General features: G+C 35.3%; 1 protein-coding gene across 22 annotated transcripts in view; it reads left to right on the top strand.

Annotated features, from left to right (window-relative positions):
• The window catches only part of LOC123534731 (inositol hexakisphosphate and diphosphoinositol-pentakisphosphate kinase 2-like), a 99,532-nt gene extending 84,410 nt beyond the window's left edge, over positions 1-15,122 (top strand). For 18 of the 22 annotated variants that reach the window (XM_053519212.1, XM_053519218.1, XM_053519213.1 and 15 more), the window contains 2 exons: positions 12,195-12,386; positions 12,884-15,122. In XM_053519212.1, the coding sequence (XP_053375187.1) occupies positions 12,195-12,386; positions 12,884-13,410 (719 nt within the window). In that variant the 3' untranslated portion in view covers positions 13,411-15,122. Of the gene's footprint in view, positions 1-3,450; positions 3,469-9,163; positions 10,923-12,194; positions 12,387-12,883 lie in introns of those variants that run through there. The other 4 variants (XM_053519228.1, XM_053519225.1, XM_053519230.1 and 1 more) reach the window with 3 other exon arrangements.
• Positions 15,123-16,277: the final 1,155 nt, after the last annotated feature.

Here is a 16,277-nt window from a genome sequence, read left to right as displayed (position 1 = left end):
CCAACGACAGCTCCACCTTCCTCAGATGTGCCCAATTTCACTATCCAGCATGGAAATAGTCGAGCGCACTGTCTCCTGTGACAGCTCTTGTTATTGTTCAAATTGTTCTTAGTATATGTTTTCTGGTTTGAAAAATTGTAGTTTACTCAAATTCTGCATTGAAGAAATATTTTGGATCTAAACATGCAGAACTACCTTAAACCTTCCAAAAACAAAAATGAGTTTTACAATATACAAAAAAAGATTTATTTGACAGCAACAGATGAAATTTTATATGAAATCCTGTGTTTTGTAGTGAAAAGTGGTATCATAATCTGTAATAGTTGTTACATCCGGGGTTCAAATTGTGCCTATGTTGATGATTTTGTTTAACATGATGTTTTCCTCTTGTAGGGTGGCCAATCCGTCTAGTATCTTTTAATCCTAGAATCTGATATAGACCAGACTTAGATAGTTAATAGATTTGTCTCTTAAAGGTGGATAATCAGATTTTGGCCATGTAACGGATTTGTTTGAAACTTTAGCATCTGATCATTTACACTCATTTATGTTCACTTAACACTTAATACAAATTAGATTTTCACTGGAGGTATTTTTAAAATTTCATTTTCCTATCCTGGTTGCCCAACCAAGATAGAGTTATTTTATCATAAGTATAAATTTGATAAACATACTTTGCCTAAGGAAATGTATAAATATTAGACATATTGTAATATATTTGTAAAATATTTGCATTAAAAAGTATGTATTTAGAAGGAATTCATTAGAAACGCAAGTTTGAAAAAATATTATTACCTCCCTTTGCCTATCTTGGTTGCGCAACCAAGATAGATTGGAAATAAATGAATTCAGAAGCTACACACAGCGTTAAAACTTGCATTTTGGTTCAGATTGTTCAATAGTTGATATGTCTATCAAATGCAACTGTAAAACTAGACATTGTATTGAAATAAAAAGAAATACCCAGCTTTTTATATGCTTTCATATTAAAGGGGAGTAATTACAAAATTTTATAAAAATAATAAAATATACATTTCAAATAGGAATCTAACTCTATGTAATCGGTCTTTTTGTTCCTTAAATAATTCTCTACCAGAATATACAAAAAGTAAAAAATGTCATTAAATGTTGATTAAATGTGATTGACCACCTTTAAAAGTTTGACCAGTTTAATGCTTTCCTCCCTGCAGATTATTAAATTAATAAATATTGTTTGCTGCCCTCCCCGTATGCCTGTGTGTCAGTCCATCTGCACACTGTGAGTTCAGTCTATCTGTCAAAATCTCTCACGAAATGGGATCCTGCATAACTTATAAGATATTTTTAAGGAAAAATGATATAGTGATAGGTGACATTACAGAGAATATACATTTTGTTTTATTTTGTTGCTATGGCAACAGAATGATTGCTGTGGCAACAAACAGTTAAAACTATGACCAAAAAATGGTTCCTGCAATAACTTTAATAATGGAGAATAAGCGCTGGCAATTACAGTCACAAATATAACTAAAAAATGGTTCCTAATGATAACTTGAAAACAACAAGAGATTTTTTCCTGAAATTGTCAAAAGACATTATGGAGAAGATGAACATTATATCTTTATACTGGGTTTGGCCAGTCTGTTTACTCATGTGTCTGTCTGTTTGTCCTTCAGTCACAAATGATAGATTCGTCCATAAAGTCTACAGTACAAGATATTTTTTCATGAAACCTGGCACATAGATAAAAGGCTATATGGAGAAAAATGCACATTATTTTATTTTTTTCCTATTATTTGTCCATGCATTGATCTGTCTGACCATTCATCATCACCAAAGATAAGTCCTGCAGTTTCATCTTTTTTTTTCTAGGAAAATATTTTCATTAACAGCTTGAAGAAATGTGTTGATTGTAACTGAGCTATCACTGTGCATGTGAAACCACCTTTGTCACTGTTTTAGATACATTATCCTGGTAGCTGTTGTGTCTAGTACTAAACCACTGGCTAAAATGTCATTATCAACATTTTATGTAGTATTAACTGTAGTCACATGGGTTTGTACGGTGACCTGTTAGGGCCATTGTGGCATATTGTGAGTTTGAAACAGCAAAAAATACAATGCTATGATTTTGAAAAGTCAAAATAACGAAACTACGACTGAAACACAAAGCTACAATGTTGAGAAGTTGAAATAACAAAACTACGATAATCATTGTTAAATGTCGAAATTATTTTATACTTTCATTATCTTACTTTTGACTTTTTACCATTGTGGTTTCCTTATTTCGGCATTTCAGCATCATGGTTTCCTTGTTTTGACTTTTTTATACGCCTGTTTTGGAAAAATGGCATGCATCCGTCCATATGACCATCCGTCATAATTCGTATCTGGAGCATAACTATAATATTTAAAGGTATTCATTTTAAACTTGGCATATAGGTAGATTACGGTGAGATGATGTGCAGAGTGCTTGAACCTGCTCTGTAGATTGAAGGTCAAGGTCAGAAATGGAGCTAAAAGTTCAAAACTGTCCATCATATTTTGTGTCTGGAGCATATCTAAATAACCATGCAAGATAATGACTTCAAACTTGGCGTGTAGGTAAGTGGTGACCAGACGATATGCAAAGCACATGAACCGGTCTGTAGGTCAAAGGTCAAGCTCAGAAATTGAGCTCATACGTCAAATCTGTCCGTCATATTTCATGTCTGGAACATAACTGATATTAACAATCCAATGAATTGACTTCAAACTTGGCATATATGTAGGTAGTGATGAGACAATATGCAGAGAACATGAACCTGGTCTGTAGGTTTTAAGGTCAAGGTCACAGATTGTGCTGAAAGGTCAAATCTATCCGTCATATTTAGTATTCGGAGCATAACTTATTAACCATTCAAGGTATTGACTTGAAACTTGGAATATAGGCAGGTGATGATGAGATGATATGCAGACTGCAACAATCTACATTACAACAAAAAAAAAAAAAGAAAGAAAAACAAAATGTCATTTAGTTTCTTGCCCTTTATATTCTACACACCCTGCTCCCACTCCCACCACCCTCACACCTCCCATAAAAAACTTTAAATTTTGCTTCCCTCCTCCTCTGATATAACCCTTTGGGCGTATATTCTTGTTAACGTCGTAGTTTCTTGTTTTAATCATTGTTGCTTCACCATTGTAGTTTCTTTATTTCGACTTTTCAACATTATAGTACCTTTTTATTCTTTTGAGCTCAAAATTGTGGCCATGGCCCTAATGGAACACCATATGTTTGTAAACCTCTGGTGTTTTGTTTCCATATAATTTAATTATTATCTTTGAACTTTCAGGGTACTTGATGATTTTTTTTCATTGTGCTTCATAAAAAAAAATTCTGCTTCCAAACATCTTATAAAACACACATGCATAGATATTATTATAAGTAAAAAAACTCCTGACAAAATTCTGACAACATTGACATTTCAGTTGCATTTTTTCAGAAAGGTAACATGTCTTTAACTAGAAATATGTAATTTTATTGCTTATGTAGTATTAACCCTTTAACATAGTAATACTTAATATTTAATCACATAAAAAACTTAATTCAGTAATATCATCTACCGACTGCCTTGTTTTCTGAGAATTTGGGTGTGGGGAATGTAGGGGTGGGGGGTGTGGGGTGCTTACTTTCCCATAGCCCTGTCAATCTGTGTTTCAGAAAATGAAGAGTCGGAATAATTTTTTAAAAGTACAGATTTTTAGGCCCCCGGCATAATACCCCTTACTAGAATGACTTGATACTAATGCAGATGTAACCTGTGACCATTCCCCATCTTCAAACATCACCTGACCTCAGATTGACCTTGACCTTGACCTCGTTTTGGACTTAGGTTGCTTTGTATGGGCCATCTCTTGGTTAACCAAATGGGACCGTTTCATCTAGCATCAATACCCTTTACTAGAATGACTTGATACTAATACAGATGTAACCTGTGACCATTCCTCATCTTCAAACATCATCTGACCTCACTTTGACCTTGACCTTAACCTCGTTTTAAACTTAGGTTGCTTTGTTTCGACAAGGATGCCACCGGGGGCATCAAGCGTTCATTGAACGCAGCTTCTTGTTTTTCGCTTGAAAGTTGGTACATAGATAGAGGGCAAAATTGATTATATGCATGTCCTTTTATGTGACAACAAAAAGTAAAAAATATATGACAAACGTATATTGGATCCTTTGATAACTTACATAGTAAAAGAGAAAAGAGATTTTTTCATTAAACTTTGTACATAGATACCAGAAGACAATGTGGAGAATGACGCTTGTTGTTTAATTTTCTCTGTTTGCCCTTGCTTATTAACCTTTAGCCTGCTGGCAGCAAGTGATTCTGCCTTTGCGACCAGTGCAGACCAAGATCAGCCTGCACATCTGTGCAGGCTGATCTTGGTCTGCACTGTTCGCTATTGTCAGTAAATTTTCATTGAACACCCCTTCGAATAGTAAATGGTTTTGCCCAAATTGAATGATGGATCAGTCCATTTTAGAAATGTTAAATTCTCTCTTAGAAGGTGAATCCTGTCATTTCTTTAAAAGTATCAGAGTAATACTGATCATGGTCTGCACTGGTCGCAAAGGCAAGATCAGTTGCAGCCAGCAGGCTTAGAGGGTTAAAATTATTTTATTACAAATATCCATGGTTATATAATTATGCCCATACTTGTAAGGGACTTTGTTGCTGTTTGATAGATTCGTTTTTACTCTTTTTTTATGCCTCCAAAGGGAGGCATATAGTTTTTGAACTGTCTGTCCGTCTGTCGGTCCGTCGATCTGTCGGTCCATCGGTCTGTCAGTCTGTCAGTCTGTCCGCAATTTTCGTGTCCGGTCCATATCTTTGTCATCGATGGATGGATTTTCAAATAACTTGGCATGAATGGGTACCACAGTAAGACGACGTGTCGCGCGCAAGACCCAGGTCCGTAGCTCAAAGGTCAAGGTCACACTTAGACATTAAAGGATAGTGCATTGATGGGCGTGTCCGGTCCATATCTTTGTCATCGATGGATGGATTTTCAAATAACTTGGCATGAATGTGTACCACAGTAAGACGACGTGTTGCGCGCAAGACCCAGGTCTGTAGCTCAAAGGTCAAGGTCACACTTAGACATTAAAGGATAGTGCATTGATGGGCGTGTCCGGTCCATATCTTTGTCATCGATGGATGGATTTTCAAATAACTTGGCATGAATGTGTACCACAGTAAGACGACGTGTCGCGCGCAATACCCAGGTCCGTAGCTCAAAGGTCAAGGTCACACTTAGACATTAAAGGACAGTGCATTGATGGGCGTGTCCGGTCCATATCTTTGTCATCGATGGATGGATTTTCAAATAACTTGGCATGAATGTGTACCACAGTAAGACGACGTGTTGTGCGCAAGACCCAGGTCCGTAGCTCCAAGGTCAAGGTCACACTTAGACGTTAAAGGTCATTTTTCATGATAGTGCATTGATGGGCGTGTCCGGTCCATATCTTTGTCATTCATGCATGGATTTTAAAATAACTACACATGAATGTGTGACACAGTAAGTCGACGTGTCGCACGCAAGACCCAGCTCCGTAGGTCAAAGGTCCTAAACTCTAACATGGGCCATAACTATTCATTCAAAGTGCCATCTGGGGCATGTGTCATCCTATGGAGACAGCTCTTGTTTTTTTCTTCTTTTTTTTTAAACTTTTTTTAGTTAAATTTAACTAATATTTCTTTTGGTATTCAAAAGCGTCATGGGTTTCATAGATGCCAATATTTTCCCTTATAATATTACTGCTTAAAGGATATCTTAAAACCCCTTTTTTGAGCAACATTATCAGCAAAACAAGACACAACACAGAGTCGAAACATTTTCCTAAGTTTTACTAACATTAGCGAGTTAGTCTGAAAATCATTGCAAAACTACTTAATTTAAAGTAATAACTTACAGTTATGATTAGGTAAAAGTGTCGCGTACAAGATTACCTATTGAATTATAAACATGCCACAGATTCTTAAATGGAAAATATAACATCAAAACTGACCGAAATCCAGAATGTAATAAAGTTTCATGACAGAATTGACTTTTCTGTGTGTATATTATATAGCATGTTTCTACAACAAAATAGATATGATGATTTTCATAATATCTGTTGAATTAGGTGACCTGTCAAGCTTGCTAGGTTGTTTAAACACACGCACATCTCAGAAGCAGCTCTTTTATATGCCCATCTGTCCGTCACCATCCATTGTATTTTGTGTCGGGAGCATAACTTAATAACCATTCAAGGTAGTGACTTTAAACTTGGCATAAAGGTGGCAGTAAGATGGTTTACATAGTGCTTGAAAAGGTGAATAGGTCAAGCTTAAGGTTAGAAATGAATTTAAAGCTCAAAAATAAAATTTGTCCCACATATTTCTTGTCCTCAGTATAACTTAATAACTATTCAAGGTATTGACTTTAAACTTGGCATTAAAGTTTGTGGCAATGAGACACTGTTTAGAGCACATGAATCAGGTTTGTAGGTCAAAGGAGCTCAAAGGTCAAATCTGTCCGTTATATTTCGTATCTATAGAGCATAATTTTTCAAGGTTACATATAATTAACTTTAGTCTGTGCATATAAGTAGGTAGTGATGACACGATGTGCAGAGCTCATGAACCAGGTCAGTAGGTAAGAGGTCAAGGTCACAGCAAGGTCAGCTTTGTCCGGCATATTTTGTGTCCAGAGCATAACTTAATAACTGCTTTGACTTTAAACTTTGCATATAGGTAGATGGCAATAAGATGGTTTGTATGCATGAACCTGATTGTTAGGTGAAAGATCAAGTGTTTAAATGGCAATTCAGCTTTTCATATTTTCTGTCTGGAGCAGAACTTCAAAACTATTCATGGTATTGACTTTAAACTTGGAACATAGATGGGTGGTGATGAGATAATTTGAGGAGTGCAAAATTCACATGAATTTTTATGCCCCCCACCCCACTTCAAACACACACTCTTTTACACACAACCTCGAAAAAAGGTCCTCTTAGTTACTTTTGCCTAAGTATTCTGTCCAGCCACTGCATAAAATGGCCCAACCCTTCACCGCCAAATTACACTTCCAACTCCAATACACCCCCACAAAAATATTTCTTTCTACTTCCGCCTCCACTAGAGCTTCGGGCATATATCACCCTGCTTTGCAAAGCTCTTGTCTACTTCTATTGACATTCATGTATACTGAAAACTCGGAACAGGATGATTTTGAAATTATTTCTTTGGGATAAAAATATGATTTCAACAATATCTTTTGAGCAGAAATGGACATTTCATAATAATATTGTTCGCTTTTATAATACTGCTTAAAACGATATTTGAAAAGCCCTTGTTTGGCAACATTTCAGCAAGCAAGACACAACACTAGTCCGAATCTATTTTCTGTTTCTAACATGATAGCGAGTTATTGAATAACATGCAACTACTTAATTACTAAGTTACTGACATAGACTTAGTAACAGTGTCCTAGTCTATTGGTCTATAACACTGATCCAAGGTTCTAATTTGAGAATGATTATTCAGTCATAATCTTGCGTAAATCAGAAGTATTTTGTCATACAGAATTGTTTGTCTTGTTTCATATATATAGCAGTTCTACACAAATAGAGCATTTTATCATAAATCTGTAATTGGGTCTTAAAGTTGTAGTTTTTAAACACGCAATGCAGAACACTTTTTATGCTTTCTGTCCTGCATTCAGTTGTATTTTGTTCTGGCATAACTTAATAACCATTCAGAGGTTGACTAAATTGATAAAGGTGCAGTAAGATGGTTTACATAGTGCTTGAAAGGTAATAGGTCAAGCTTAGGTAGAAATGATTTAAGCTCAAAAATAAAATTTGTCCCACATATTTCTTGTCCTCAGTATACTTAATAACTATTCAAGGTATTGACTTAACTTGCATTAAAGTTTGTGGCAATGAGACACTGTTTAGAGCACATGAATCAGGTTTGTAGGTCAATGAGCTCAAGGTAAATCTGTCCGTTATATTTCGTATCTATAGAGCATAATTTTTCAAGGTTACATAAATTAACTTTAGTCTGTGCATATAAGTAGGTAGTGATGACACGATGTGCAAGCTCATGAACCAGGTCAGTAGTAAGAGGTCAAGGTCACAGCAAGGTCACTTTGTCCGCATATTTTGTGTCCAGAGCATAACTAATAACTGCTTTGACTTTAAACTTTGCATATAGGTAGATGGCAATAAATGGTTTGTATGCATGAACTGATTGTTAGGTGAAAGATCAAGTGTTTAAATGGCAATTCAGCTTTTCATATTTTCTGTCTGGAGCAGAACTTCAAAATATTCAGGGTATTGACTTTAAACTTGGACTAGATGGTGGTGATGAGATAATTTGAGGAGTGCAAAATTACATGATTTTTAGCCCCCACCCCACTTCAAACACACACTCTTTTACACACAACTCGAAAAAAGTCTCTTAGTTACTTTTGCCTAAGTATTCTGTCCAGCCACTGCATAAAATGGCCAACCCTTCACGCCAAATTACACTTCCAACTCATTACACCCCACAAAATATTTCTTTTTACTTCCGCCTCATAGAGCTTCGGCATATATCACCCTGCTTTGCAAAGCTCTTGTCTACTTCTATTGACATTCATGTATACTGAAAACTCGGAACAGGATGAGTTTTGAAATTATTTCTTTGGGATAAAAATATGATTTCCATACAATAGCTTTGAGCAGAAAATTGACATTTACAATAATTATTGTTCAGCTTTTTATGAACCTAATTTGTTCAAGTAGACATTTTGAAACATATTGCTACTAAAATGTGGCAAACAATTTCACAATGCTTCAACCTATATACAGCTTAAAGTCCACTGAATTCTTGACTTGTTTGTTTCGTAATCAACTGGTATGATGTTTTTAGATTATTTTGAATAACGCACCCTTACTGACAAACTGCAGTTACTGAGACAAAACTTAGTACATTTTCTCTATCATTGTCTTGTGTACTATAACCATTTTTCTTTTTGTTACTTCCATGCTGTTGTACTTCTTTTGTTTTAATTCATATCGTTTATTCCAGTCATTTGATTTAGCTTTATACAAAGAAGTTTTCTTTTTTGTCTAATAATCATTTTTTGTTTGTCTATGGTTTTTCAGTACCTGACACTGCTAATAGCAAGTCTCTTACATTCATCTTGGCACTTTTTATAATAAACTTGTAAATAGTTTCTTAAATGTTGTAGTTTGTAAACTGATGAATTCTGCAGACTTGTGCTTGATGACATTTTGTTCGCTTTTGCATTTAGCTTGTATGTTATTTGATTTCTGTGCAGCTTATATTATTCCTTTTTAAGCTCTTAGGAACAGTTTCTGTCATTTCAGAAAGGTATTCATTTAACATTTTTATATTTCTTTGTGGTATTGTAACACAGCTACCCTGGAAAATGACTGAATTTTGTTCAGAAATAATTTTTTTTATGCCCCCAAAGGGAGGCATATAGTTTTTGAACCGTCTGTCTGTCGGTCTGTCAGTCTGTCGGTCTGTCCGCATTTTTCGTGTCCGGTTCATATCTTTGTCATCGATGGATGGATTTTCAAATAACTTGGCATAAATGTGTACCACAGTAAGACGACGTGTCACGTGCAATACCCAGGTCCGTAGCTCAAAGGTCAAGGTCACACTTAGACATTAAAGGTTATTGCATTGATGGGCGTGTCCGGTCCATATCTTTGTCATCGATGGATGGATTTTCAAATAACTTGGCATGAATGTGTACCACAGTAAGATGACGTGTCACGCGCAAGACCCAGGTCCGTACCTCAAAGGTCAAGGTCACACTTAGACATTAAGGGATAGTGCATTGATGGGCGTGTCCGGTCCATATCTTTGTCATCAATGGATGGATTTTCAAATAACTTGGCATGAATGTGTACCACAGTAAGACGACGTGTCACGCGCAAGACCCAGGTCCGTATCTCAAAGGTCAAGGTCACACTTAGACATTAAGGGATAGTGCATTGATGGGCGTGTCCGGTCCATATCTTTGTCATCGATGGATGGATTTTCAAATAACTTGGCATGAATGTGTACCACAGTAAGACGACGTGTTATGCGCAAGACCCAGGTCCGTAGCTCAAAGGTCAAGGTCACACTTAGATGTTAAAGGTCTTTTTTCATGATAGTGCATTGATGGGCGTGTCCGGTCCATATCTTTGTCATTCATGCATGGATTTTAAAATAACTACGCATAAATGTGTGACACAGTAAGACGACGTGTCGCGCGCAAGACCCAGCTCCGTAGGTCAAAGGTCCTAAACTCGGACATCGGCCATAACTATTCATTTAAAGTGCCATCGGGGGCATGTGTCATCCTATGGAGACAGCTCTTGTTTGTAATGTTAAAGTTTTACTCATAGCTTATATTATACTATCAAGCACTCAGAATAGGCGAGCCCGCTGTCCACTGACAGCTCTTGTTTCATATGTTAAGATTAGCAGTTTCCATGGTTACAAGAAACATATCAAAGTCAGGATTTCTTATATGCAGGAGTTTGTTGAGGCTTGCTTGATGTGGCAATTTGTTTGTTTGGTTTTTGCATTGCATATACATTTGTACTGAAAAGCATTTTTTTTTTTTTACTTAAAAGTACTACACTGATATTAATTTAAAGAATGAAAGGACTAAATTTGCTAAATATACTTAGTTCTATAATAAAGTATTTCCATTTACATCATAAGATATGTTTAATTTTAGCCCTTAACCTGCTAAATTTCTATAATGGACTGGTCCATCATTCATTTTAAGCAATATCATTTATAATTTAAAGGGGTGTCCACTGAAAATTTACTGACTGAATAGCGAACAGTGCAGACCATGATCAGCCTGCACGGAAGTGCAGGCTGATCTTGGTCTGCACTGGTCGCAAAGGCAGAATCACTTGCCGCCAGCAGGCTTAAGTTTAACAAAAGTGAGGAAACTTATTTTACAGAAGATGTGATTATAAAATATTGATTATTGTTCAGGTAATAGCTGCATACCACTTCCTTATTTTGCATGCCTTGTATTATATGATCTATGTGTAGTGAAATGTTTTTAATATGCATGTAATACTTTTCTTTTTTATTTGCTTCTTCTATGTATAATTTCCACTGATCTGATCTGGAATTGATTTTGTTTAATTTGTTTAAATAAGGCCATATTATGAACCTTGTTTTCTACAGTTAAATATAAAACTGTATACACTGTGTTAATGTTATATACAATCTTACAGAGGTTTTTGGCTTGATGCTACATGATAATTGATCTGTCTCAGATTTTGGTTAGCACTATCAAACAGGTCTGCAGCAGAATCTAATATTTGGCACTTCTTGTTAAAAGATGTTATATTGCTTGCAGGCAAAAAGTATAATCTTATGTTGGTGCTAGCAAGAAGTAAAAAATATTATATTGCTGCAAGCAAGAAATAAAAAATGTTATATTACTTCAAGCAAGAAGTAATAAATGTTATATTGCTGCATGCAAGAAGTAAAAAGAGGTTATGTTACTTCAAACAAGAAGTAAAAAGATGTTATATTGCTGCATGCAAAAATAAAAAATGTTATATTGGTGCATGCAAGAAGTAAAAAGATGTTATATTACTTCAAGCAAGAAGTAAAAAATGTTATATTGCTGCATGCAAGAAGTAAAAAGATGTTATATTACTTCAAGCAAGAAATAAAAAATGTTACATTGGCTGCAAGCAAGAAGTAAAACTTTAGTTTTTGTATTATTTTTTTGCAAGATTTTTGAGCATCATAGTAATTCTTGAATATTTTCAAGCGGATATATATAGAAGTACTTCCATTCAACTTTTCCTGCAGAATTGTTAGTAAAACCCATATTGGTAGAAAATTATGATCCTTCAATGAATGGTTATTCAAGTTCACTTACATTGCCCTGCTTTATTGTTTCAAATAGACACGCCTGTCCTAGATTTGATCTGAATGGCATAGTACTTTTAAACAATGCTTTACAACAAAACTGAAAAATTTATTTGAAGTAGCCATAAGCATAGATACTGAATGTGGGAAAATTCAGATACAAAATTGAATTACAGAAAATTTGTCTTAAAACCAAATGACCAAGAAGAATTTCTATCATTATGACGTACTTACCAAAAAAAAACCATGGATTTTTCTTTCTTTTAGCCTTCGATGGTTTCAACATGGTTCCCTCCTTGAAGCCATTAGAAACACTGCACAACAATCTCACCATGCGGGACCTGGATGCGTTCCTCAGTCGAGCCACCACAACAAAGTTTTTTACACCAGTGTCTTCACCAATGTATGGACCTACTCCTTTGGCATCGCCAAGATGTCCCGAGTTGAAGAAAGCAAAATGTAAGAGAAATGACCAAAGAAAATATCAGGTTTTGTTACATGAAAACAGTTACTGTAGTTATCTTGATTTAAAGTCTTTACTTTTTCTTTCAAAAAAAAAAAAAAAAAAAAAAAAAAAAAAAAAGGATTTTTGAATTAAAACTTAAGCAGTGTTTTGATGTGCATCACATAATTTGATTTTGCTTTCTGTGTATTTTGATTATAAAAATGTGGTATCAAAATATTTGCATTCACTTCCAGATGAGGTTTTTGTTCCCCTGTCTCATCTGTTTAACACTACTTTGAAATGTTGAGTAGTTTTGTCACTTTAGTACATACTAGTACATACATTCAGTTACCATATTATGCATAAACATTGAATATGATCCCAAAGGATCAGATATCATGATAACAACACTGGTAACATCAACTCAAATGAGTCAATTGAATAAAGATCACTGCCATTGTAAGGCTATAATGTCAAGTTTATTTCTAATAAAAGTCTTTTACCATTGCAGCTCACAGTGGCCCCAGTTTGCCATCTTCCAGTAACTCAAGTGCTGGGCCCTCTTCTCCAACATCTGCATCAACTCCAGTCGACTTTATTAATAAACTAAGATGCTACATTATTGACAGTACAAAAAATGAGCAGCAGATATCTGTTGATAATGAGACAGAATCAGAACCAGTTCAAACCGCGTCAGCCAATCAGAAACAAGATTGCAGTGACATGAATTTAAATCAGCCAATCAAAATTGGGGTACCATCTGAAACTCAAAAACAGACTGATTCACAAAATTCAGACAGTGGAGCAGCTGGAAATCCAACTGTTCAACCTTCTTCTCTTGCCTCAACAGGAAAAACTGGGCACCAGTCCGCTTTCAAAATGGTTAGCAGGTCAAATAGCCAGAAGAAATCTAGTGTGTTTTATGTGTCACAGGTTTCTGAGGACAGCCTTGATGTGAACAAGTCATTAGAACAAACTGGTGATGCTGAAATGAAAACAAATCAAGAGAAAGGTCCTAACAGTGTAGAAAAAAGCTGATGAAACTAGATGTTAGTGTTAACCGTACAACTATAGCAACTATTTTATTTGTTTGCCAAAATATTTTTTATTGGAGGTTGTATACCAGTATTATATTAGCATATTTTCCTCTGTCCTGTGGCAACATGTTGTATCTGTACTTGTTTATAAGTTAGTGTATTTTAGGCAAAAACCAGAATAAAAGAAAAAAATGAAATAAAGAAAGATTCACAAATTTTAAAATGCATTTGTCTGTGGTTACAGTTATGAAAAAGTTGTTTAATGGCATGTACTTATATAGTAAAAAGGTGGGTGGAATTTTAGCCAGTCATTTAATAGTAGCTTAATACAGGTGGCTGCATGTATAATGTCGATTTTATATTTATGGCTTGTTGTTAATGTTAAGTCTTTCATATTGGCATGCCATGTTATATATCTTTAAATGTTCAAAAGTTAACAAGTAGGCTTGTATAGATATATGAAAGTAATTGTATTTTACCGTAAGGCTTTAAAACAGCGATTTGTCTAACTTTAAAGGTTGTTTCTTCTAGTCACTGCAAAATATATAGGTGAAACTTTATATCTCAAACTGGCTTATCTCAAAATTCCGGCTACCTCAAAAACATTTACAAGTCCCGTCCCAAAAACAAGTACACAAAGTATCGTTTTGAAAGTTGAATTTCGGTTATATCGAAATTAAACAATTGATCATCCCGTATAATTCAAGATGCCAAGTTTCAACTGTATATGATTTGTACTGTAGACAGGCATCAACTTTTCTGTGTAGGCAAACTGTTTATGCATAAGCAGATATTATCAGATACAAAGACTTACAGGGTAATTAGAATATAAGTAATGTATGATCAGTTACATATTATTTTTATGCCCCCGGCATCTACTGATGCGGGAGGCATATAGTGATTGTCCTGTCCGTCCTTTAGTTCATCCGTCCGTCCGTACGAGGTTAACCAAATGGGACCGTTTCATCTAGCATCAATACCCCTAACTAGAATGACTTGATACTAATGCAGATGTAACCTGTGACCATTCCTCATCTTCAGACATCACCTGACCTCAGTTTGACCTTGACCTTAAACTTGACCTTGTTTTGGACTTAGATTGCTTTGTATCGACAAGGATGCCACCGGAGGCATCAAGCGTTTATTGAACGCAGCTCCTTGTTTTGCTGATTACTTATTTGTAGTCTCCATGTACTTACAATAGAACAGAAAGTGTCAATATTTTTCTGTATAACAGTTCCTGTTTCACTTCGGATGCATGTAATCATTTTTAGCATGACTTTAATTGAAAACTGATTAAAGCAAATATTTTTAATTTTACTTATGTTTAGCTATAAAGAACAAAATTACATTATTTATTTAAAGTAAAGTAAATATTTAATGTGTGTGTGTGATAAAATCGTTACCTTTGTGAGGAGGAATATGCACTTCACAGATTAATATTGTACTCCATAAGTCATGCGTATTTCTGTTGCAGAACTTGTGCATATTTTTCTCCAAACAAATCAAATGTCCTGTAAACAGGAGATATTAAACAAACTACAATGTGATCTTGTAGATAAACATGATACCTAGTCATCAACATGCAGGAGAAATCCAGTAGGTTGTTGTTTTACAACAGTTTTTATCATCATTGTATGATGATGTTGTTAAGAGAAAATAGTTATATTATCCTATTTTGTTTTGAACAACAATAAATGGCAAAAGAATGTTTTTCTTACTTTCTTACTTTATCTTGTTACACCTCACAGACACAGAAATGCCTCTGTGTTCACCCTGTCACCAAATATAACAAAAAGTTACGTAGCAAGTAGTAGAGATGGTACCTAAAAAATTCAAAATCGTCTTTACATTTTTTTACAGAGTGAAATGATAGCTAAGTGCACCAAATTACTAAACATATTTATGGTTTTCCTCCTCTCCATGTAAAAATAGAAATATTTGATATTTAAAAAATGGTTTTCTTAAAATATCTGAAGCAAAATGGACAACTCTTGTACTGACCGTTTTTTAGCTCACCTGTCACAAAGTGACAAGGTGAGCTTTTGTGATCGCGCGGTGTCCGTCGTCCGTCGTCCGTCCGTCCGTGCGTCCGTAAACTTTTGCTTGTGACCACTCTAGAGGTCACATTTTTCATGGGATCTTTATGAAGGTTGGTCAGAATGTTCATCTTGATGATATCTAGGTCAAGTTCGAAACTGGGTCACGTGCCGTCAAAAACTAGGTCAGTAGATCTAAAAATAGAAAAACCTTGTGACCTCTCTAGAGGCCATATATTTCACAAGATCTTCATGAAAATTGGTCAGAATGTTCACCTTGATGATATCTAGGTCAGGTTTGAAACTGGGTCACGTGCCTCAAAAACTAGGTCAGTAGGTCTAAAAATAGAAAAACCTTGTGACCTCTCTAGAGGTCACATTTTTCATGGGATCTTTATGAAAGTTGGTCAGAATGTTCACCTTGATGATATCTAGGTCAAGTTCGAAACTAGGTCATGTGTCGGTAAAAACTAGGTCAGTAGGTCTAAAAATAGAAAAACCTTGTGACCTCTCTAGAGGCCATACTTTTTAATGGATCTTCATGAAAGTTGGTCAGAATGTTAACCTTGATGATATCTAGGTCAAGTTCGAAACTGGGTCACGTGCGATCAAAAACTAGGTCAGTAGGTCAAATAATAGAAAAACCTTGTGACCACTCTAGAGGCCATATTTTTCATGAGATCTGTATGAAAGTTGGTCTGAATGTTCTTGTTGATAATATCTAATTGAAGTTCGAAACTGGGTCAACTGCGGCCAAAAACTAGGTCAGTAGGTCAAATAATAGAAAATCCTTGTGACCTCTCTAGAGGTCATATTTTTAATGGGATCT

This window comes from Mercenaria mercenaria, chromosome 12 (assembly GCF_021730395.1).
Source record: "Mercenaria mercenaria strain notata chromosome 12, MADL_Memer_1, whole genome shotgun sequence".
NCBI lineage: Eukaryota > Metazoa > Mollusca > Bivalvia > Venerida > Veneridae > Mercenaria > Mercenaria mercenaria.
Note: the sequence above shows the minus strand (reverse complement) of the source record. Positions and strands in the feature narration are given on the sequence as shown.